This window comes from Camponotus vicinus, unplaced genomic scaffold, assembly GCF_025532165.1.
Source record: "Camponotus vicinus isolate PSW18456_S1 unplaced genomic scaffold, iyCamVici1.0 SCAF_1, whole genome shotgun sequence".
Taxonomy (NCBI): domain Eukaryota; kingdom Metazoa; phylum Arthropoda; class Insecta; order Hymenoptera; family Formicidae; genus Camponotus; species Camponotus vicinus.
The window spans coordinates 12,614,186-12,639,555 of NW_028141945.1; the positions used below are offsets into that span (position 1 = coordinate 12,614,186).

The following is a 25,370-nucleotide window of genomic DNA, read 5'->3' on the forward strand; positions in this document are numbered from 1 at the left end:
AACCGTCCAATCATCACTCCAAAGAACACAAATCACTTACCGCGCACCTGTCCAATTTTGCACATCCGGTCCTGCGTTTTCCCCGCGGCTAGTTAGTACCTTGGCTGACGGTATCTTCTCACCTCCTCGCGCATCCCGGAGAAGCTCATAAACCCACTGCGCCGCGGCCGAGAGATGCACCTCCGGTATGTGTATTCCGAGAGTCTATTGGCTTCTGATATCAATACGCATGACGCGCATCTTCAGGAGAGCGCAGATGTCCACTGCGCATCGAACGAAAGTTGCATTTCCGGTCAACGAATTCCAATAGTCCGTTGAGCAGTGACCATGTCCGTGCTCTTTTCCGGTTTAAATTCTCACTCCTTAATGAGATATGTTTCAAAGATTGGCCTAAGCCCCTCCCCCTACTTCCGGTAGGATAGGGGTAGTATTTTGCCCCTCAGTTGAATTCAAGCTACACAGATAGTACCAATTCAGAAAAACCTTTTTCGCAAAAAACGCATTCCAAACATTCCTTAGAATGAATACAACGACACTTGTTATTAGATGCGTACAGAGTTAACACGTGCCTCTCTATTATTCGATTCAGCAGCAAAATTCTTACGAGTAAGTAATTCATATCTACATATAATTACTCCTCCCTATTCCAAAATTTGTATATAAGTTGTCTCCACTAATTATTCCTTATTAGGAGTTACAATCATGCCTTCTAAACGTCGCACTCCAAAGCACCCTGGACCGAAGCTTGTCGTGCCAAAAAGGGTCGCCCTGATGAGGTGTCACCGTATACAGGGCAACCTACGAATATTCTCGTATATCTTGGCCCTAAGTATACAGGTATTTGAGCACCTCACTTCTTGTCGGGTAGTATTACGCCGAACAATGATCACCTCGGTTCGAGGTGTAGATGACAGCCTAAACTTGATCTATTTTTCTAAATGCATTGTAAAAAACTACAATAAACAATAATTACTTATATTCAAGCTTATCTCTCTTAATTTCTATTTATTATCTTAATTAGATTAGTTTTTACTTTCCTGTCTCTGTTTTATTCTACCTAACTTGATATGTATGCTAGATTCAAATCCATATACTCTGATTCTACTATCTATCTTTATGCCGCATGCACAAATGTCCTACTTTATCCTTTTACACCAACTGCACTTTTATGCTACACTATCTTCGTGTTCTTAACTAATTGCACAAACTATAGATATCTTCTAGTGGAATTTTCTAACCAGGCAAGATCCACGTACTATAGATGCCGTATAGTTTCCCTATTACACAAACTATAGGTGACTCCTAGTGAATATCACTGGAATCTTGTACTTTAGTAATTTCGCGGCTCAAACGCATGAACCAACGAACTAACCCAGAAGACTGCCAGGCTGGCGTAAAACCGTTCAACCATTACTCCGAGGAACACAGGTCACTTACCGCGCACTTGTCCAATTTTTCACTTCCGGTCCTGTGATTTCCTCACAGTCAGATAGTATCTGGGGTGACGAAGTCCACTCACCCCTTTGCGCATGCCGGAAGAGTCCACAAATCCACTGCGCATCGATCAAAGGTTGCACTTCCGGTGTGCATAATCTGGAAGTAGGGTAGCCTGTGATGCCTACCCTTGCAACGCGCATCCCCGGAAGGGCCCACAAACCCACTGCGCAGCACCCAAAGGTTGCACTTCCGGTCTTTATTTTCTAATAATCTACTAGATGACAATAACGTTCATGCCATTTTCCGGTCTTAATTTCGATTCCTATTCGAGCTATGCCTTCGATAAGGATCACTTCCGGTTATTACACGGGTAGTACACAGTGTCCAAATCAGGATTTAAGTCAAAAGAACTTGCATTATAAAAAGTTCGCATTCCTAACATTCCTTGCTCGAAACTACGACATTTCGATAGCGAGTGCGCACTCAGATAGACGCTTCGTAAGAGTTCAAACTGATTGCGAAGTTTCAGCGTATTATTGCCGTAAGTAATTAACACCAAAATAAAGTTTTTACCTTCCTCATCAATGTTTGTACGATTTTTATTTGATACAATCCACAGATCATCATGCCTTACGAGGGGAAACTACTCGTGCCCAAGCGAGTCGCCCTACAGCGGTGCCACTTGGTTAAGGGGGATCTTAAGGATCCCTGCCCTCCAAGTGGCTCTGAGCGAGAGGGTGCTCCTTCATCTCACCTCCGCGAGGGTTGTACTTCGCCGTACCTGGATTATATCAATTCGTGACAATATATTTAGAGTGCGATATCTTTCAAGTGAGATCAGTATAAATGTTCCACGAATTAATAAATAATTATCCAATATACTCGTTCCCTCTGTTTTCATTAATTATATCACTTTTATTTATCTGCTTTATTTTAATTCTAACCGTCTTGACTTATATATATCAGATTCAAATTCTTATATCCTATTTATGCTATCTTCGTTGTGCGTTAAAATCACGCAAAGTTATTTGTACCGACTGTATGACTTCATATACTCTATGTCTGCTATTTTTCCTTAGGTCACATGCGCATACGTCGTACGATGTCTTTTACACTGATCATACTTTTATGCTATATTATCTACTTATTTCTATCTAGGGTACACATACTATAGATGCCGTTTGGTGGAATTCCCCAGACCACAAACTATAGGTCCTCCTAGAGAAATTCCCTAGACACTGGGGGAATTCCCCAAATCCGACACAAAAACACCTACTAACGAGATCTACTAATCAAAGTAACTGAAAGATCCCCTGTCACACAGAAAAATCGCTAGAAAGTGAGGTTAGGTCACCTTCTTCCTTTACTACTCTTCAGCTAGTATAATCTAGCTCCTGTCATCACATGAAATCACACCACAACTTAATCACCAAATATGTAAGGTCAGGTTGCCTATTAACATTAATATTAAGTGTTTAACACTTTCAATCACCCACTTAGCATTTATAACAAACACTACATCTTCGTAGAGAACTACATTTATTAATAATTTCCGCTCCAGAAAGTCATTATCGAAGTATCGATATATCGATATACCTTTATTTTATATGCCACGTGGCAACTGTCACTAAGCAAATGTCACTAGGCCACACTGCCTTATATCTTGATTATTCATTAACTGATATGTTTGTCAACTTATCAATCATTTAGAACAGTTCAGAAAAACTTCTTCAACATTCAGACACTCGATGTTGCTGACAAATGTTATTCAGTCTCACATACGTATAAATTATAGGTTATGCGCCACGTGACAGATGTTACTAGATAAGTGAGGTTAACTCATCTATTAATATTATTATTAAGTTACATATTAAGTGTGCAACACTTCCAATCACTAATTTAGCGTCTATAACAACACTGTACTCCGTGAAAAACACATTATTAATAATTTCCGCTCCATAGAGTCATTATCAATGTGTCGATGTTCATTACCTGCCACGTGGCAAATGTTACTAGACAAATGTCACTAAGCAACTCCTCTTTATTTCTTGATTATTCCTCGGCTATTATGTTTTCGGCCTTATCACCCACGCAAAAATAGCTCAATCAACACACAAAATCACAATTATTGTTGCTATAACTGATTATTTCGTCTCACTCAAATATATTGACAGGTTACCTGTCACCCGTCAAATGTCACTAGAGAAGTGAGGTTAGATCACTTATTTCTCTGTTATACGACATCTAATATGATTGAATCTTGTCAATCACACAGAAAACGATTCAGTAACACTCAAATTACACTTCTATTGTTATTAATAAGTGTTTTCTCACTTCGCATAAGTATACCGACCAATTACCTGCTACGTGGCAGATGTCACCATGAAAGTGAGGTTAGAGCACCCATATGCGTCTGTCTTAATTTTTAAGCATCAGTTCGCAAAAATATTCGTCAGTTACTGTTTGTTGGAACTCCACACTGGTAAAAGACAAGACCAAAGAATATTTTCCTCATCTGAGCAATATTTTTACAATTTCACATTGCCACGTTACTATCCCTAGGGAAGGTGGAGCCGAGCGACAGTTAATTGTTAATATATAATATTAACAGCTTCCCCGAGCGAAATCCACATAGTATGCGAGACCCTAAAAACCACTTTTTCACAAATGAGTCTCAAAAGACTCCCCGCGACTTAAAATATCGAGAAAACCGATTTAAAAATTTTCCCTCACAAAACCGCACTTTAGTGGGACATAGTCTCACAAACCTCATCTGAATCTAACCTTTTTTTTTTTCTTTTACCGTGCGGAAGGAAGAGAAATGCATTTACGCAGACCCTGGCTGCAGAAGCCAGGGTACTGTCGGACTCCGGTCAACTGCCCGACTACCGACTAAAACTCTGTATCGGCGGTGTTCCTGCCTAAGGGCGACTTCGCATCGAAGGTACTGCAGTCGCATTTCTTCTTCGATGCGAGCTCCTTTTATCAAGATGGCACCTTCCTAATCCGCAATACCACTCAGTTTTTCTTCTCCAGATTATTCCTAGCCCTTATATTCCTGGAAACCACTAGATGCCCCTAGTATCTAATCACCAGGGTCATACATCCAGTCCTCCCAGTCTTCCTCTTCATTCTCTTCCATCTCCTCCTCCATCCCCCAATCGTATTCATTGTCATCATCCTCCATACCTGGTAATGTCCTCTGCCTCATCTCCTGTCTTTTCCTTTGTTGTTCCAATTTTTCGTCCTCTTCTTTCTTCCCCATAACTTGTTGCGCAAATCTATTAACTGCTTGCCAACCCTCCTCTCCCGAGCACAGAGCAGTAATTATACTCTCTGTACTTACTGCATCCCTTATTGTATCTTTTAATACGTCCCTGGCCACATTCCATTCCTCACACTCTGCAATAGTGTGTTCTACATTGTCTATTACTCTCCTACAATAAACACACATTGCTGACTCGACCTTTTTCATCCTTTGCAGGTATGCGTTAAAGCACCCATGGCCTGTCAATACCTGCGTCAGGTGGTAGTTAATTCCTCCATACCTTCTCCCCATCCATTCGTCAAAGTTATCTACTATTGCCTTTCTAATCCTCTGTCCCGGTTGATCTGTTCCCCTACACCTTGTTTTCCAACGACTTTGCATTGCTAACTCTTCCTCTTCTTTTATTTCTCCTTCCATATCCTTCTTCCATATCTTGTCCCTCTTAGCCTTTTTTATTCTTCCGTAGATCTTATGGAATTTTTCTGCCACTAGTTTCCATGGTGGCGTCCTTGCCAAAAGTACCGCAACCTCATATGATATCGTTCTATATCCCGCAATTATTCTAATAGCTACCCAGTGAACAAAGTAATATAGCAGCAATGTAGTGGCAATGTAACCGAATATAACAGTTATATTATCAGAATGTTACATGTACATTACATGTAAGTTACTTTTTCCGACTCAGCAATATAACATGTTATATAACGTGTTATCTAACCGTTACATAACAGTAAATGTAACTGTAATATAACAAATATTATAGCTGTTATATAAATGCAATATAATAGTAGATATAACTGTAATGTTACAGTTATATTGAGGTGATAAGCGTGTTACAAAAGTTGAATAAAAATATATTGATTCAAAATTCTTATTTATTCATAAAATGTATGTATTACACCAAACAAAATAATTATAATGTGTATCAAATCAATAAGATTAAAATGTAGCAAACTTAAAACGAGATTAGTAATATATTTTTTATATTAGGAACATATATCTTTTACATTTCCTGCAAACTTTGTCTATCGACTAGATACGATATTAATAGTGACTAATAGGTACTAATCGACTAGATACCGAGTGATGATGGCTGTGATAAAATAATACGTGGGTTCTTGCAATGTCGCTATCACATGTCGCTATCACAGTTACATATAATACATATCCCACCTCTTTATTGCGCGTTACATTACATGTGTATATTATTATTTGTACGTGGTGTTACGCATCACTCGTTAAGGATGGCAATTCCGGTGCAGACTTTTTTATTCCGGTGTATAGTGAATTTCTTCAATAGTCTAGATACTATATAATAATGTTTATAAAAAAAAATAAGAAAAAGACTTTTTGACAAAGGACACAAAGGCATTTTTTTTCACGGTTGTATATGACAATAGCAAAAGTATCTTTATCTTTTATTTAAAGAAGATAAACTCTGTAACCTTGTTAAGAGTTTGCCTCTTTCTCCCTTGCCTCCGTTGTCTTTCTTCTCTCTGCTTTTTTCTTCTCTTTTTCTGTTGTTCGAGTTCGTCGTTGTTTAGCAAACCGGAACCATTCTGCGACGATCTCTTCAAATTCAATTTCCTTCGTTGTCGGATATGTATGTAAAATAGCATCTGTGAACAAATTAATATAATTAATGATGTAAATTGTAAATACAATGTGAAACATCTAAAGACTAGATAATAAATCAGAGTAAATTTAGATTTATTAGGGTTGACGGGGCTAACTTCTAACAGTGGGGTTATTATGATAAACAATTGAACGAGGTGAAGTAACCAATTATTTTGCATTTTGTTTCATTCTATTTTTATTTAGATACTAAAACGATTATAGTATAAATTATTTGGGTTTTTATATAAAAACCGACCATGTTTGCAGGTCTAAATACCACACAGCTCTTATATTTGCCCTACTCTAAGTGAAAAATGTTAAAAATTAGATTTAAAATATAACTTTTTTATATTTATAAAATTTCTGTAATAAAAACTTAAAGATATTCGACAACAATTCGACATTTTTGGCAAAAATTAAAATTCTTCACAATATTATCATGGAATGAGAAATGCCTATAAAATCTAATCCTTTCAAATAGCATTGCAAGAAACCATAAAGACAATTATATAAAAAAAAAGTTATTTTTTCGAATCGATATCGACAACGCTGATTGGGAACACTTATTCCTAACTATAATAATTATTATATACATTATTGAACTGTCTGTTTGCAGCAAGAGCATTATTCAGTCAATGTTTCTGCCAAAAATCGGACTATAGAAAAGGAGAAACCGTATTCTCAAACAACGTTAAAATGGTATTTTCTGGTGTTAAAATCTCGGATATTATATTATTTACCTTGCATTATTTTTATAATACATAGACCTTCAATGCAAAAGTTTCCCTTCCGTCCTTTCCATGAACATAACTCTGCGCAGGAATTTGTGAAGATCTTTGTGCAAATTCTTTGGATGTCCTCGCGCGCTGTGTGACCTCCAATTTTCCGTACAAATGTATTCTGCAATAGAAATATTATTATTATATTTGCAACAAATTGAACAAAATTTGATCTATCTTCGTGAGATATTGAAAGAATTAACTTACGAATTGTTCTTTCACTTCCGAATTTTCATGGATTTTTTTCTCGAAGGCTTCAATCTCCGCGATCGATTTTAATGGCAGAAGATGCGCTATGAGGCCGACATTTCCTGAAAACATAGGTCTTCCGCGTTCGACTTTCTGATGAAGCTCTCGTAGTTCTACTTGAATCGATGCGAGCATCCGAATAATTATTCTTGAATATTCTACATCAGAATAAATAATAGACAATATCGAAAGTATTGAGATGTTCCTTGTAAATGTCCAATGTCCAATAAGTCCAGTCAGTTTCATCTTCCTGATTACGGTCCATCACTTCCATGCCATCAAAGGCTTTTCTGGCAAGCGTTGAAACTTCAGAAAAATTTTCTTTCTTGCGAGTTGCTGGACTCGCAACCATCGCAACCGGACTCGGAATCGTCATGTATGGGTCATCCACGTTTTCTGCTTCCTCGTCTGTGTCGCGTTGGTCTTCATCTATAGCACAACAGAAGATATCATTAGGGTCTGACCAGAACGGCTGATTTATAATTTTAAGACAATGTTTTATGTTTTAAGTCTTTGTCTTTAGTAACGTACAATACTGTCTTTTGTCTCAAGTCTTAATCATATGTACGAAGTGTTAACGTTTGTAAGGAATAAACATGTATATAAACATATAAAAGTAATAATTTTACTGTATGCATACAGTATTCCTTACATTCCAGATTTTTCTTGTGCGTTACTATAAAGACAAAGACTCAAAACATAAAACATTGTCTTAAAATTATAAATCAACCATTCTGCTCAGACGGTCTGAGTCAGACCCTTACTTATGATGTCGTGCGACTTTGTGAGCTGTTTTGATCCTCTTGCCTCTACGACGTCGTGCGAGTTTTGAAACTTTTCAGATTCTGATATCTCGCCAGAGCTGTTTGGAATCGGTGGAAGATCTGATAATATATTTCGACCTAAAAATCCAGATTTGATTTTCGATGATGTTTCGTTGTCAGTTGTATATACAATATGCGTTGATGTATAGTAAAAAAGTCTGTTTACAGACATGATGTAAAACTATCATTGAGATTTCTGCACAAGGATTTACAAACAGCTTCATCTTAATAGCTCAAGATGGAATGCACAAGAGATAAGATGTGAGGATTTGCAATTCATAGGGATTTCAAGTTCAATTTAATAACTGTATAAGTATAAAGTGCAAATTACGAAATGGATTTAAACAGGAGAAAATACACTACAGATTCCCCTAATGGTATTCAAAAAATAGATGACGAGACATCACAATCTTTAAAAAATTTGTTAAATCAGATTATAAAATGGCTAAAACTTACGCAGCTCTCGTGGCTTTTTTATCCGCTTCAATGTTTTAGATTGAGTTTCATTTTCATCATCGGATGAGGAGCTCGATATTCGTCTATTGGGTATCACTTTTCTATGCCCTTTCCCGAGTTGGTCATCGTCAGTAGTTATATAATTTGCATCTTTCGCGACCTTTCGAGCCTTTTCAAGAGACGCTGAAAAAAAGTATTTATTATAAATAGAAACTAGAAATATCGCAGATATTTCTTTATTCTATAATAAAGAAGTATGCCTACTGCAAAATTTTTCGATGGTAACAGACAAGTTATCCCATAACTTTTTATCTGGTTCAGATTTTTTTGCTATTAGCGTACTGACATTTTTACAATTTGTCGGCCACCAACATGACGGTTCATCACCATTTGTTTCAAGCCAATTGGATGGTACTTCGGAAACTTCGTTGTTGTTGAATGTTACGACTGCATACGCCATGTCTATCACCAATCGTAAGTGAAAATGAAGTAATTTCAAAAAGGAACAAGAGGAAATGAGATTGCAGGAAAGAATTTGAAAAATACGAGGAACGATCTTTTCTATTGGATTGAATTCTAGATAATTAATGATTATATTGCAATAAAGGAATCACTACACTTGAAGTGGTTTCCTCAGGATTTTGCAATTTCAAACACTTTCTCTGTATTTGCGATGCTAACAACGTAATCCGTTCTGATATAAATCTTTTGTTAACCAGAGAGATGCCAAATTTCTGAGAATCGCACGGTACTGAAAAAAATGACCTCGTGTTGCTATACTTATTTCCTCTTATGTAAAGAACATTACTGTCGCTAAAAATTTTTGTTACAATAAAAATCGAATCATCGTTCAATCGGCAACAATTCTCATAATCCTCTGTTGAGATGAAAAATCCATCGAACTCGAGAAATTTGATCTTTATTGTAGACTTCGAATAGTGTACAACTGGATACGATTTGCGGTATTGAGTTTGAATAGGTAGAGCATTTTCTTCTGTTATACGATTATACGAGCATAGTGACTCCATATGCAAATATCGTACAGAGTATCCTTTTACACCACTTTTATGCTATGCTACCTTCTTGTTTCCGCACGTTTGCACAAACTATAGATGTCGTGTGGGATCGCACAAATTGTCCAATTTCACTTCCGGTCCTGCGATTTCTTCGCTATCCAATAGAGTCTTAAGTGGCGAGGCCTGCTTACCCCTTTGCGCACGCCGGAAGAGCCCACAAACCCACTGCGCATCAATCGAAGATTGCACTTTCGGTGCGTGCAATCCGGTAGTATGGTGGCTTACGATACCTACCCTTACGACGCGCATCGCCGGAAGGGCCTACAAAATCTGAATCTAACCTAATCTAACCTAATGTAACCTAATCCAACCTAATCCAACCTTATAAAATTGTAATAGGAAGACTAAGAAACCATTCTCCAGGACTAACGTTTATTTTAGAACCCGACGTATTGATGAGACTGATAGAAAGTCTTTTTCCCAGGAATGAAATTACCACCAATGAATCCATTCCTCTTGAATGGAATGTTACGGAAGGCAAAGTGTTCCGAACTATCAATAGAAAGGATTGCAATAATAATATTGCGCCCGGTCCTGATGAATTGACGTGTGTGGCGTGGAGAAAAGATCTCAGGTACTCATTGAAATTATAGCAAAGTTTCTAACCAGATATTTAAAGATATTTTCCCTTTTGAATGGAAGGTAGCGAAACTCGTTTTAATCTCTAAAGGACAAATAGATGAGCATGGAATTCTGAAGGCAAGGCCGATTTGTCTTTTAGATAAAATCGCCAAAACCTTCGAACGGATCATAATGTTGAGAATCCAAGAGTGGTTGACAAACAACAAAAGAAGACTATTAGAAAACCAGTTTAGTTTTCACAGAAATCACTCAACAATTGATGCACTACAGAAGGTGACTAGAATAATTATCCTCAACTGAGGAGGAAATTGCTAATAGTGGCGTTGCTGTGGGCATTAGTTTAGACATTAAAAATGTCTTTAATAATATTTTATGGTCCAAGATAAAATACACCCTGATAAGGCAGCAAATCCGAAAATATATAAGGAGTGTATCTAATTACTTATCTAACAGATATACAGGGTGTAACTGAAAAAGTGCCCACGGAGCAAATAGCGTTATTTCTGATTAAAAATCGAGTCGAAAAGTCCTGAACCATTTTTTCTAATGCTTAATAAAGTGGTAATTATTGAGTAAAGTTGCGCCAACATTTAATCGGCTCTTTTCAGGTCAAAAATTATTTAGAACATTGGAGCAATTATTTTGGATTAAAATTAATCGCGTGTTATCTAATCTATTTATTTTATTTCCAGTCGTTGCTTCGATGATATCAATTAAAAAATCTTCCCTTATTAGTACGTTGTATTGAAAATAGATATCCCATATTTTTTACTCCTTTATTTTTTAAGTGTGATGACTTTTGTAAAAATTTATTTTTAAATTATTTATGAGAGAGGAAGGGCCTACTATGTTACTAGCACCCGCATATAACATTAAAGCACTTTTGTGTTTCTTATCAGCGATAACGTATAATTTGTTCGCCGACATAAAAGATAAATGCTTTTCATCAATTATCATATTTAAATCTGTCCTCTCATTTTTAATGCAGACTTAAATACACAAATAGGATTAACAGAAGCCATCGAAAAGCTATTACGTTTTCATTTTTAAATTATTCAAAAGAGAAAACATTCTCTCAGGATCGGCATTAGAATTCGGAAGCACTCTAATAGTATTTATAATATTCATTAAATTGGGACATTTAAGAACATTATTGGTGTGCCGATGGTTGTAAAATTGCTTTCCACATATTATCAAAGTTTAATTTAGAAAAATTTTGTTTTTCTTCCATTGTAAGATCCGATGCTAATGCAATCCATTCTTTTTTTAAAGCATCTTCATCAAAATCGCCGATAGTTTTAGCTACGAGAGAAACATTATCAAATATGTTTGTCTATTATTATTAAATATACTTACAGATGGTTGAAAAACTTGTAACTTTGATAAAAATTCATTATTATTAGTAATATATTATTACTTTATAGGTAACCTTTTACGAATTTCTTCTGCAGCAATCACATAAAATGTGATAAACAGTTCTCTCGAACAATTTTAACCATGTTTATGTGATCTTTCAACATTAATTCGTTCAGATATTCCACACATTCTGGCCTTAAAATAATTTTATTAAGAGCTTTTTGATTTTCCTTTAGTGAGAATATAATATTTGTAGAAAATGTTTTCAAATATCCTTCTTTTAAAAAATTTTAACAAATTTTGAAAAGAAAGTTTTCAGATTTTGGCTGCAATAAATGAATTCTCGTTTCTAAGCTCTCGTTTCGTTGCTTGAAAAAATACATGGAATGCGTTAAAAAAATTTAAAATGTATTTAAAAAAAAAATAAGCTTTTATCTCTACGTTATTCATCATGGACAATAAATATTTTTCAGAATTTGTTTTTTCATTCACAAGCACTTCAGTGAGAAAATATTTAATTATATTCTAAGATTTAGGAAGATTTTCGATGCATAAATAATGAGAAAGCCAGCATGTATCACATCATTTTAATATTTTGTGATTTGTTTCTTGGAAACAAATCATAAAATTCGCGGAAAATAGCCGTATGTTTGCAATTACTATTTAAATATTTAACAACCTTTTAAGGAAATTTATCGCAATATGCGGGAATTTTAGTACATGCAGCATGTGCGTCTAATACCGAATGGCAGCAGAATAGCACGAGCATGTTAGTAAATGTGGATACATTTCTTCTAATTTATTTTTAAATGTTAAATGTTTCTCTGTCCTAACAGATGCATTGTCGCATGACAAGGTAACAATATTTAAAAACGGTATCTGTAATTTTCCATTTCACATTTCACATTTAAATGCATTAAATAACTTTTCGGCGCTTGAATTTTTGGCATCAATATTTATTAATTTAACTAATTGCGAGCGAACATGTAATGTCTCCGGATCAACTTATCGAACAAAAAAAAATCATCCATTTATCATTAGTTATATCTAATGTTTTATCGATAAAAATGGAAAATCCCGTATTTTGGATATTACTAACAACACGTTCTATTTCAACCGGGCATACAACGTTTGTAATATTTATGCATTTGATTAGGCTCATGCTCATTCTACTCAACACATTAGGATCTTTTCCTATATGTTGGAAAAAGTTAAGAATTTCTTTTGACGTTGGATAGGGAATATTTTTCTCAGCAATTAATGCATATCTGTTTTCCGCTGATTTTTTACGCTCATCAAAAGACAAAAGTGATTCATTAATTTGTATATTCAAATCCTCATTTGAAATTCTTGTGTTTCAATATAATTTTTTTCTTTATTTATATGTATATTGTATTTTCTTTATTTATGTGTAATATTTATATGTATATTCTGCGTGACGATAGATTTGCGATAAACCACCAGCCATTGATTTATCAACAAAATCGAATCGAAAAAAATAAGCTTGCATCATGTGGCGCTTCAGATAACCAACATTTAAATTGCTCATTTTCTAGCCATTCTTCTTGAAATATTGATTTACGCAATTTTTTTATTGGCGAATCAACATTATTATTATCAGTTAGCGTATTTACTTTAATATTATTTTTGTGACACGCAGAATCCGTATATCTTGATAGTGTTGCACGCATAATTGTTACACTTCATGTACTACAATAATAAAGACTATTATCGGATGGTACTTTGCATATTCAAGATTTATATCGAAAACAAGGTCAGAAAGATTTTCAAAAGATCATAGCGAGATTTAAATGTGGAAACGAAAACTCCGGAATAAATTTTAGCGTAAACAGGAGAAGAAATTGTGTAGAATATGTCAGAAGTAAGTAGAAACAAATTGTACAGAAGATACGAGGAATAATAAAAGAATCAAATAGAAAAAAAGGGAGAGGGAATCAGTTGAATGAAGAAAATACTAAGGTTAAGAAAAGAGAATAAAACCAAAGAGATTATCAAAGATAATCTAGAAGTAATTGAAATTATTCAGGATAAGAAACAACATTGTATAAGTTAAGCATATTTTTATGTAAATTTTCTCAACGATTGCTTATAGAATAAAATCTCTCATCCACAGTAATATCGTCAGTTCTTCTCCTCCTACCTCTTCCCCCTCTTCCTCTCCCTCCTTCTTCGTTATCCCTACATTAATAGTGTGTCTAAGCAATTTAAAAATATCGCTGTTAACATGAATAAATCTTTGGCGTTCATTGTCAAAAATAAGTTGAATCGATTCATAAAAACATATAAAGATCCTTTGCGAAAGTGAATCATTCCAACGTAGTTTATGAAGTTTGTTGCAAAGATTGCACAGCCTCGTATGTAAAGCAGACTAGTAAACAACTCACTACTAGATTAAAAGAACACAAAGCCAACATTAATAGGCCCTCTGAATCCTTCTTGGTGGTCTCTTAACACAGGTTAGAGGGACATGAATTTAAATGGGATGAGGTAAAAATTTTAGATGAAGATCCTTCTTACCTAAGAAGAATTAATTATTGTTGAAAGATTATTATATTAATTACAACGAATTTTCAATAACACCATTTGAATTTTAATATAACTACAGCATGAATGTGGGGGACTTGGGCACGGTGGCGGCCGGTTTCAAGTCAAAAACTTTTCGCTTCCCAACGGAGAGGTTGATTTGAATAGGACGTTTGACGTTGCTCAGGGTTACTCATTTTTTGTTGTTGTTCGGAACATATTGCTTTGTGTGATTGTTTGTTGGCTTCTTGTTGTTTTTTCATCGCGCTTTAACGAGTGATTTATTTATTTCACATTGATTAAGCTTGGAATTATATTATGCGACATACAAAGATTATTGGTAAATGAATACGGATTTTTTCACTATGCTTATTGTATTTTGTTTCATATCATACTGAGGAAGACTAAGTAAAGTCGAAACGTTTGTGATTATTTAATTAAACGAACTTATTATTATTTGTAGTTTATTTTATTTAGATCCTTTTAATTTGCTCGTAATATTGGCCCTATTGCATTGCAACACACGAGCAGTATTAGTGTTATCATATCTTTTATATTTTTTATTTTAAGAAGAATTATTTCGGAAATGATTTACATTACAGGGCAAAAAAATGGTTTAAATATCCAGAATGACATTATTAACTTAGATAAATCCTATCTCCCTATCATTAAATCTTTTCCTATGGATTAATAATAGGGCTAATTGTAAGTGTTTCTCTCCTGTACTTCGATTTCCCTCCCTCTCCCCCCTTCCTTGATATGCATACGCTTCTTTTCTCGCGGTACACTGCACTTTATTAATTTATATCATGTCATTAATGATTTTTTTGCTTGAATTGTTTGCGTGATTTCTGTTTGTGGGAATGCGTGTTGCTCTGTCTTTTTTATTTTTCAGATCTCGGCTTTTTTTGCTTTGGAACATATTAATATTTCAAAAATAAGAAGTACATGCATTTGCATTTTTGGTAACATCGAAGCCTATTTGAACTTTCGTTGCTTGGTTTTTTTCCAACAGACTATAACGATTATTTTTTATCACTTTTTTTCCGCACGGTTCCGATCTGCGTTTTGAAGCACAGGTGAATAGCATGCGACCCCTCAAGCATAGCCATTGCGTTATATATTTTTCATTTGCGAAGCGTAATTTATATTTTGTACATTTATTTCTGACCCCAACATCAATTTTTAACTTTGTACGGCAGCGATTCGACGATTCTATATTTGACATTGTGCTGATTATGTTTTTGTATATTTTTGAACTGTTTTCTACGATTGGCATTGAAAAGGATCCAGAGAGAATCGAAACATTTGCGTTTCTTCTGTTGAAATTTTTAAATCAAGCGCCTATATGTTCTTTTTTGGCAAAATTATATGTTAATTTTAATATACAATAATTAATCTTTATTTGAATTTCGCGTCGTTTTCCAACGCCAGTGGTTTTTATTTGCCTTTTGATTATTGTTTTATGACTAAAATCTTCTAATATTGTGTAATTTTTATATAAAAGTTAAATATAATGTATAAATCTATCTGAAATTTGAAAGCTTAAAAATCTATATATAATCTATATATCTATATATCTATAATCTATATAATATCTATATAATCTATAATCTATCAATCTATTTGAAAAATAATATAAAATAAATTTAAAAAATCTTAAAAAAATAATAAATTTATCTAGAGAATAAATCTGTATATTCTTATAATCTATTCTATATCTTATTGATCCAATTTTCTTTTTAATTTTATATAAAATCTTTTTTAATATATTTAATAATTTCATGATTTCATGATTCATGATTTCATGATTCATGATTTTTTATAATCTTTTTGCTTGTATTTTATTTTGTAATTTTTTTTGTTTTGTATTTTATTTTATTGATGTTTTATTTAAGATTTATCGATATTTTATTTAAACTTATTTAACATATCCTAAAAGATTTTTAAAAATACATATACAAATTTATTTTTAGAAAATTGAGCATTTATATAACGTTTAAAAGAAGCCTATTTTATTTAATAATAAACGCGATATTGAGAAACTTCGTAAAGCTGGATATCGTCTTTTGCATGTCCATGCATCCCATTGAGCTTTCGACAGATACGATTTGTACCATTTGTTCATCCTGGTGATTTGCCTCATTCTGATGATCAGCACCGATTTTATGCTCACAACAGACTGAAGAAAACTGGCACGATCTCATCGTACGCATATTTCGCTACTACTTTGCTACTCGATTATCTGACCGTACGAACGTTCTGGAAGACGATAGGATAGCACGTTCGTGTTGGAACTTAGCTTCTTGAATAAAGCCGAGACGTAGAATATGACACACTTGTTATCGTCGTACATAACGTCGTACGTGAAGGAACTCTTGTCATAATAGGACTTGGGCAATTTGCTTAAAGTCACTAGAATGTCCTCTTGAGTATGATAGAGTAACGTATTTTTCTTCGAGCCTTTCTTCAGAAGATTCCTATTGCTCGTGTACAGATTGAGTCCAGTTTCCTGCACGGAATTGGAAATTGCGAAGCTCATAGAATAAAATGCGTCTTTATGATGAAGTCTTCGTAAATTTGTCTTGTCCAGTTAATCATGCAGGTTGAAGAAGTGATAGGCGAATTTATGCATAATACGCTGCGTCCTTTCATCTTAGAAGTGGTCTTTGTACAGTAGAGGCATATTTGGCACAATGCACCATCTAATTCTTGCAATTGCGGGCAATATTTTCTCACAGATTCGACGTACTAGTTCGTTGTTGAGTAATTCTTTCTTGCAAAGTAGATTTCCGTCCAACCAAAGTTTGACCTTCAGATTCTCGAAGGGCACCTAGTACGTTCATATTTAATAAATTGTTATGTTCTAGGTCTAAGTATTTGATGGATGTTGAACTCAAATTCTCTGTTGTCGATAAATAGCTCGTTGGGTTGTAGATTTAATTGCTCAATAATAGCTATAGCAGTTTTCATTCTTCTTTAAAATATCGAAGTTCTGAACTGAGACAATGGGCAATAGTCAGACAGACGGGACAGAGAGTATTATTTATATCCAGATCTAAATGATTTGATTCGGATCATATCTCTTGGTTTGGTGCAATTAATAACAGACGCTATATACGGATTCTTAGATCATTGATCGAGGCGTATCCCAAAGGATGATGTCACTTTTGATATTCTGATTTATGATGATTCGTTTTGCATAACTTTTCGAGTGCAGGGTCGCAATTTCTCGTTATGAAATATATATTCTCTTCATAAACTTGATATTTCATATAAAATCGGTTGGTGGTACTGTTTTTAAGATAGCCTTCAAGATTGTCTCCTTGTTATACTGGGACTATTTTTGATAACTTTTTTGTGCCTAGTGCATCTTAATAGTATATTTTAGTATATAATAGTATTTTTTAGTTTGTTTTTAAAAAGCAAACGAAGTCTTAAGTAATTTAAAAGTCTTAAAAATGTTAAAACTAAATTATTAATTTAATATATATTTCTTTAATCACATCTGTTATATGTATATTATCCCATGTGGATTTATTTTTATATTGTATATAATGTAACTATATAATGTAATGTATATAATGTAATTATATATTTATAATTTGTATCATTTAAGACTATGTTCTTCGGAATTGAGTTTAATTCATGTTTAATGTCTAGTCGTCGATTAATATATCATTTGTAAGTATAGATGTATGCATTATCTAAGATAAACATATAATAATGGATACATCTATAATAATAGATACATCTATAATAATAAACGTCTATAATAATAAAAATTATAAATATATTAAATCGAAGGCTGGATATAGAAATAATATAAATTCAATTGTGAAGAATTTTCTTCACAATTTTTTTGTCAATTTTTCTTAAATGATATAAATTATGTATTGGTAGGGTAATACATTACATGTACAATATATAAGAATAATAAGAACGGACATTATATGCTTTCGCATATGCAGATATACACTGGTACGAGTAATTTAAAAATTTAATTGTAAAATCCACTCACATCATAAATCTCACATCATAAATGAGATAATATATGTCAGAGATGTGAATAAAAAATATATATATTAAATTAATAATTTAGCTTTAACTTTTTTAATTTTTAAAATTTTCAAATTAATTAAGATTTTATATATTTTCTAAAAATAAAAACATGCCATTAAGATTTCGAATTAAGTTAAATAAAACATGGACAAAATAAAATATAATAAAAAATATAATAAAAGAAATAAGATAAAAATACAGAAAATACAAGTACAATAAAATAAAATACAAATACAAAAAGAATTATAAAAATTATATAAAATTATAAAAAGATTTCTGGTCAATAAGATGTATAGATTATAAGATGGATTTCAGATTTTTAAATTTCAAATAAATTTAGAGATTGATACACACATTTATAGATTATGGACAGATTTATTTTCCAAATACTTATTATTTTTTTTGAGATTTTCTTATTTTCACTATTTTAGTATTTTCAAAATAGATATATTATTTTAAGATTTCCTTATTTTTATTATTTTTCAGACAGATTTATAGATTATATATCATAAGGTAGGTTTCAAATTTCAGATATGGATTTTAAAAATTATATATTATATATTTAACTCTTTGAAGATTTAAAGATTATAAGATAGATTTTAATTTTCATACTTAAAATTTTAAGTATATTATATAGATAGATTTTAGTTTTCATATTTAAAAAATTTTAAGATATATATATTGTATATCTTACAAGGTATAAATCTCTGGTAAATGTTTACTTTAGGTTACACAGCTCGAAAAATTTTTATTTTCACATATGTTGTAGAGGATACATTCCTAAGTAATACACCGTTTGAATTTTGTGGCGGTCTCTCTTCGTTCCTGAGATATGCACTTTTAAAGTTTCATACTTTTATGTCATCTTTTCGTTATATCCTATTTACATTTTTTGTTTACATTTGTGTAAACCTGTACAGTGTAAACCTAAAGTAAACATTTACCGATAATACTAATAATATATCAATTAACGTTTTAAAAATGTAACGTTAACATTTTTTTACGTTAAAATATAGAATTCTTAACACATGGATTATGTAAATTTAACATTTTAATTTTATCCAAATCTTTAAACAACCACTTTTAAAAAATGTAAGAATAACATCTTCTTTTAATTAAATTTAACACTATAAATATGTTAATTTAACATGAACTTTACTTCTAGATAATGTTTAAGTGTTACATTCTTGTGGTAATTTTTCACGTATTACTCGTGTTATTTATTTAAATATTTGTCTTCTGTTAAATTCACATTAAAATTAGAGTGGATAAATTGGGACATGTAAAATATTTTAAATTTAACACAAAATTTTTTACCGTGATTCGAAACAGAGTAATAGCGACTCAAGGAGAGTCGTTTACCTGTTTTCGGGCCTTAAGGTTCGTTCGAGTCGAGTGCTCCTACTGTGCGTTTTCCGGAAAATATCATTGTTACTCAGTTCCCTTGACCCATCCTTCTCCGGGCCTGGACGTAACACTAGCATTAAGAAATGTGTATTTTAGTCTTGTTCACATCGAAGAAAGTTATAAACGCATCTCGGGTGCCAGAAGATAACTTTTGTGCGTTCACATTCGTGATTTGTTATAGATATACATATAACAAGTACATAAACGAAATTAGTGATACGAAAATAAATAACATCCGTTGCAAGCTTTTTCGTAAATCGTTAAATTTTTCGAGATGGCTATGATAATGCATTTGCCCGATGAAGTAATTGTTATCATTTTGAAGAACAAGAGTATTGACATAAAAGATATTTCGAGCTTTAAGTCCACCTGTAAAAGATTAGCATAGATAACGCTAAGCAACGAGTTTTGGAAAGAGAAATATTGTCAAAGGTACTTTTTCACTCATAAGTTTCTTATATAAATTTTTTGCATTTATTTCATACTTGATTAATATTCATCGCTTAACAAAGCACCACCTCAAAAACAATAGTCGAGAAGTAAATTTATATTATTTCTTTATTAATTTAAGTTATGTCTATTACTTTATTGCATATTGAACTCGTCAATCTTAATGAGTCTAAAAATTCGAGTCATAATAAGCATCGTCGATCAGTTTCAAGTTATGCAATTCATAAAAAAAACATTTTTGCGTTAGTGATTCATGACTCATTGTTATCGTAAATTAAAATTTCAACCTTTCTTTACCTAGATCCTATTATTAATTTGTGAACGTAAAAGTTATCGTGTATCTTTTTTATCATCTTATTTATTATTACTATTGTTTTTTAAGGTAAATGTTTACTTTACGTCACACAGCTTGAAAAATTTTTATTTTCACATATGTTGTAGAGGATACATTCCTAAGTAATACACCGTTTGAATTTTGTGGCGCTCTCTCTTCGTTCCTGAGATATGCAATTTTGAAATTTTATACTTACTTGTATCATCTTTTCGTTACTTTCTAAATATGTTTATATTTTTCTGTTTACATTTCCTGAGGTCATCTTTTTACCTCATAACTTTCAAAAGGTTTTAGCCGCTTATTGTTATTTATTAAATAGTTATTAACAAAAAAAGTTTCAAGAATACAATATAATTTTACCACATCATGTATGTTTAAGAAGAAATATAGGCACGCACGCACACACACACACCAACACACACACACACACTCGGCCCCCCCTCCCGCAACCACACCGCCGGTAGGGGACGCATTGCGAAGAGTTCAATCACAATGCATATATGCTGTAAGTTGTAAAGCGAGGTCCACCTTGACTACCGGCGGGGTGGTTGCGGGAGGGGGGGCCGAAGGTCTCCCTTGCACCCCCCGCGTGTGTATGTTTGTGTGTACACATACATTTGTGATATTTCTATAGCTTAGCGACATGGAAGTTACAACGAGCAAACGTAAACAAAAAAATATAAACACACAAGGAAAATATAATATGAAACCGTGTTGAGCAAATGTAAACAAAAAATGTAAACACATAAATAGGATATAACGAAAAGATGACATGAAAGTATGAAACTTCAAAATTGCATATCTCAGGAACGAAGAGAGAGCGCCACAAAATTCAAACGGTCTATTACTTAGGAATGTATCCTCTACAACATATGTGAAAATAAAAATTTTTCGAGATGTGTGACGTAAAGTAAACATTTACCAAATCTCTCTTTTTTATTGAGATTTCTTAAATCTCCATACCATAAATAAATTCCTTAACGGGACTTGAATCCGCGAGTCTTTATATGGCAAGCAAGAGCTTTGCTGGCTCAGCCACACGCTGCCTATATACATATATATATATATATATATATATATATGTGCGTGCATGCGTGCATGTGTATGTGGAAACTTTTGACCAATATATACAGGGTTTACCAAAAGTGTGGAAACCCCTTAATATTTCGAAAAATACGCATTTTTAAAAAAAATGTTTCATACAAAAGTTATAGGGTTTTATGTGGCGCATTACACAGCAACATTATTATGACCTCGAATAGCGTTGTCAAGGTTATGTGAAGGTCACCTCCAACTTTTTAAATGGGATACCCTATATGCTTTTGCATATTCTTGTAGCTTATCTCGAGAGCTTTCCAAAACACTATAATTAAGTTAGTTTTCATTAAGTACTTTCCGAGTTATGAGGCTTGAAATCATTTCTTAATTTTATATAAACCATAAAATATCTAGTAAAATATTCATTTTTCGATTATCTTATCTTAATACTTTTATGTACAAAATAATGAGAGGAATCAATTAGTGTAAAGAAAAAACATAGTTGTTTAAAAAAAAAATATGTAATTGTTAATTGCAAATTACATATTTTTTCTTAAAAACAACTATGTTTTTTCTTTACACCAATTGATTCCTCTCATTATTTTGTACATAAAAGTATTAAGGTAAGATAATCGAAAAATGAATATTTTACTAGATATTTTATGGTTTACGTAAAATTAAGAAATTATTTCCAGCCTCATAACTCGAAAAGTACTCAATGAAGAAATACTTTATTATAGTGTTTTGAAAAGCTCTCAAGATAATGTAATAAAAAATATAGGGTTCCATTTAAAAAATTGAAGCTGACCTTCACATAACCTTGACAACGCTATTCGAGGTCATAATAATGTTGCTGTGTAATGCGCCACATAAAATCCTATAACTTTTGTATGAAACATTTTTTTTTTAAATGCGTATTTTTCGAAATATTAAGGGATTTCCACACTTTTGGTAAACCCTGTATAATAAGAAGCGAAGCGTGACAGTAGACAGCGCACTAGTCTACAAAGCCAAAGACCTTGGGTTCGATTCCCGATAGAACCGAAAAATTATATACGCTCGCTCTTCTCTCGGAAAGGCAATGGCAAACTACCGAGAAATTCTTGCCAAAAACATCTCTTTAAGGTAGCCGTTCGGAATCGGCATTAAACTGTAGGTCTCGTGTGATAATCTGATGCGCAACACAGGTATATGAAAGAGAGAGATCAAAAGATGAAACCTCCCTTTGGAAAAGGTTTAGCTTGAGGCTGACAATCTCATCTAGTAAAAAGCAACTGTCACAAAACTATGGGATCAGAAGGCGTAGAACGCTATAGGACCGATATATATATATATATATATATATATATATATATATATATATTTATAATGGTTATAAATAAATATAAAATCATATAATATATATAATTACTATTATAATCTCGATTTAAAAGAGTCCCATCGGTGCGGACTCTGCCACCCAAGAGTAGCAGTCTCAGCACCCACCGGCGTAGTTTCAAAAGTTCCACCGGTGCGGACTCTGTCATCCAAGAGTGACAGTCCCAGCACCCACCGACGTAGTTTTAAAAATTCCACCGGTGCGGACTCTGCCACCCAAGAATGGCAGTCCCAGCACCCACCGGCGTAGTTTTAAAAATTCCACCGGTGCGGACTCTGCTACCCAAGAATGACAGTCCCAGCACCCACCGGCAGTAGTTAGCACTAGGAGAATTCTAACGCAGGGATCTCAGGGGGGTGAGGGGCGAGGGGATCTCAGCGGCGCGGGGGAATGACGTCACGCAGGATGGAGGGGGGATGACGTCACGTGGGACGGAGGGAATTTCTATGGCGCGGGGGCTGCGGGGCGGGGGACGCACGTATAAACAAAAATGGCGGTATTCCTATGAAGAAGATTTTGGGTCTCTCTCTATTCCTCCCTCTCTCTCGCTCTCTCTCTTTATCCCTTTATATTTCTATCCCTCTCTCTCTCTCCCTCTCCATCCCTCTATCCCTCTATCTATCTCTTTATCCCTTTTATCTCTCTTTCTCTCTGTATTATCGCAAGTATACAATATTAGTCATAAACTTATATTTTGAGATATTTCGTGGTCCGACGTTTTCGAGCAATCTGTGAATCATAGCGAGATAACAACACATTTTTGAGATATTATACAATATTACCAGTTAACAAACAATATAAATAGAAGTATTCTTTGAAGGATTGGGTGGATGGAAATGTGTGCGAAGAAAAATTACGTCATGATTTTGTTACAATTAAAAATATATATATAATTTATTTAAATGTGTGTTTAATAAAAAGTATACAATATAAAAAAATAATAATAATAATATATAAAATAGACCGTCGGGCTATGTTGGGGAAGCCGTTTCTGAAAACAGAAGAAAACATACGCATTTCATTAGTTTAAATTATTTTAATAATTTATTTTAAAATACTTTTGATATATAATAAATTAAGATACTTACAATGTTATCCATCATCTATTTTAATTTGTGCAAATAGGGCACATGTTGCAGGCCAATATTTGATTCAAAGATCTTCTGCACTCTTTGCATGACATATTTTCCAAATGTTCATAATATGTGCATCTATGTTCCCGAACAATACCAGCTTCTAAGAACAGGAATGATAATCTGTAGAAGCACTCGGTACAATATTTGGACTCATCTTTTACATAGTAGTAAGATATACAACATATCTTCGTGTGATCCAATGCCATTATTTCAGTCAAGTCTAAATTTCGATGTTTAGTGTGTATTAGTTCATCACTACTATCACTCTCATAATCACTGTCTGCTATGGGTTCTATTTCTATTTCCTCGTCTGATTCATAGAGATTATCATCTTCCATCTCTCTCCTCTCTCTCTCCTCTCTCTCTATCTCCATCCTCTCCGCCACAACTGGATCCATCCAATCGTAATCATCATCATCAGTATCGTCGTCGATGATAATTATGTTTTCTTCAGCCATTGCACAAAACCACCGAAACACAGAAGAGCAACGAAAGAAATGATACTCTAGTGCAGCAGACTACCGAAACACAGAAGAGCAACGAAAGAAATGATACTCTAGTGCAGCAGAGTCCTCTTCATTATATTTTTTTTTTTAACATACACAATATAAATAGAAGTATTCTTTGGAGAATTGGGCGGATGGAAGTACGTAGATAACAACACATTTTTAAAAAACTTGATATAAATAAAAGTTTGCAGTGATTTTATTCAAGATAACATATTATAAAGTCATATCTAAATATATATATTTAGATATAACTTTACAATATATTATTTTAAATAAAATCATTGGAAGAAATAATTTTTGATAGATGAATCTTAAAAGTTTATAAAAACATAAAATAAAAAATTTTGATATAAATAAAAGTTTGTAATGACTGTATTCAAGATAAGATATTGTATTTAGATATAATAAAATCTAAATATACATATTTAGATATGACTTTACAATATATTATGTTGAATACAATCATTACAAATTTTTATTTATATAATACATACGTATATATATATATATATATATATATATATATATATATATATATATATAATACATACGTACGTTTCAATCTTTTCAAGATCCTTTTCAATGTTCGGGATGTCGTTAGAAAACAAATAAAATAAAATTTTAAAATAATAATAACAGAGCGCGATTGAACAAGGACAAGCGCGATAGAAAACGGATAGACATTGTGTACAGTACTAACAGACGCAAAATATAAAAACGCAAATAATTGATATGAAGAATGAATATTTTAAGGCAGAAAGCGCATAGACAGTTAGAAACAAAAAACTAATAATGCCTGGCCATAAGCTAAATTTTCTGAAAAAAGGCTAACGCTCACCTCTTCATCAGAAAAGACGCAATAAAACCG

The 25,370-nt window shown here is 33.1% G+C and overlaps 3 protein-coding genes across 7 annotated transcripts in view; all 3 read right to left on the minus strand.

Annotated features, from left to right (window-relative positions):
* Nucleotides 1-5,634: 5,634 nt before the first annotated feature.
* The window catches only part of LOC145975417 (uncharacterized), a 61,824-nt gene continuing 42,088 nt past the window's right edge, over nucleotides 5,635-25,370 (minus strand). For 2 of the 5 annotated variants that reach the window (XM_083105908.1, XM_083105915.1), the window contains 6 exons: nucleotides 8,895-9,092; nucleotides 8,631-8,813; nucleotides 8,115-8,252; nucleotides 7,309-7,779; nucleotides 7,063-7,222; nucleotides 5,635-6,324 (listed from right to left, as the gene is read on the minus strand). In XM_083105908.1, coding sequence (XP_082962034.1) covers nucleotides 7,514-7,779; nucleotides 8,115-8,252; nucleotides 8,631-8,813; nucleotides 8,895-9,090 — 783 coding nt within the window. In that variant the 5' untranslated portion in view covers nucleotides 9,091-9,092 and the 3' untranslated portion in view covers nucleotides 5,635-6,324; nucleotides 7,063-7,222; nucleotides 7,309-7,513. Of the gene's footprint in view, nucleotides 6,325-7,062; nucleotides 7,223-7,308; nucleotides 7,780-7,855; nucleotides 8,027-8,114; nucleotides 8,253-8,630; nucleotides 8,814-8,894; nucleotides 11,937-25,370 lie in introns of those variants that run through there. The other 3 variants (XM_083105924.1, XM_083105900.1, XM_083105931.1) reach the window with 3 other exon arrangements.
* Nucleotides 16,036-17,726, minus strand: LOC145970040 (uncharacterized). Its single transcript, XM_083096453.1, has one exon. The coding sequence runs from the start codon at nucleotides 16,728-16,730 to the stop codon at nucleotides 16,422-16,424; it is 309 nt and encodes a 102-aa protein (XP_082952579.1). The 5' UTR covers nucleotides 16,731-17,726; the 3' UTR covers nucleotides 16,036-16,421.
* On the minus strand, nucleotides 23,324-24,564 carry LOC145970021 (uncharacterized). The gene is made up of 2 exons (XM_083096400.1): nucleotides 23,946-24,564; nucleotides 23,324-23,848 (listed from the first exon to the last, which is right to left on the minus strand). The coding sequence occupies exon 1, from the start codon at nucleotides 24,449-24,451 to the stop codon at nucleotides 23,966-23,968; it is 486 nt and encodes a 161-aa protein (XP_082952526.1). The 5' UTR covers nucleotides 24,452-24,564; the 3' UTR covers nucleotides 23,324-23,848; nucleotides 23,946-23,965.

Bases quoted from the DNA above. Each gene is read 5' to 3' on its own strand.
- LOC145970040 (XM_083096453.1), bottom strand. From the start codon at position 16,730: ATGAGCTTCGCAATTTCCAATTCCGTGCAGGAAACTGGACTCAATCTG.
- LOC145970021 (XM_083096400.1), bottom strand. From the start codon at position 24,451: ATGGCTGAAGAAAACATAATTATCATCGACGACGATACTGATGATGAT.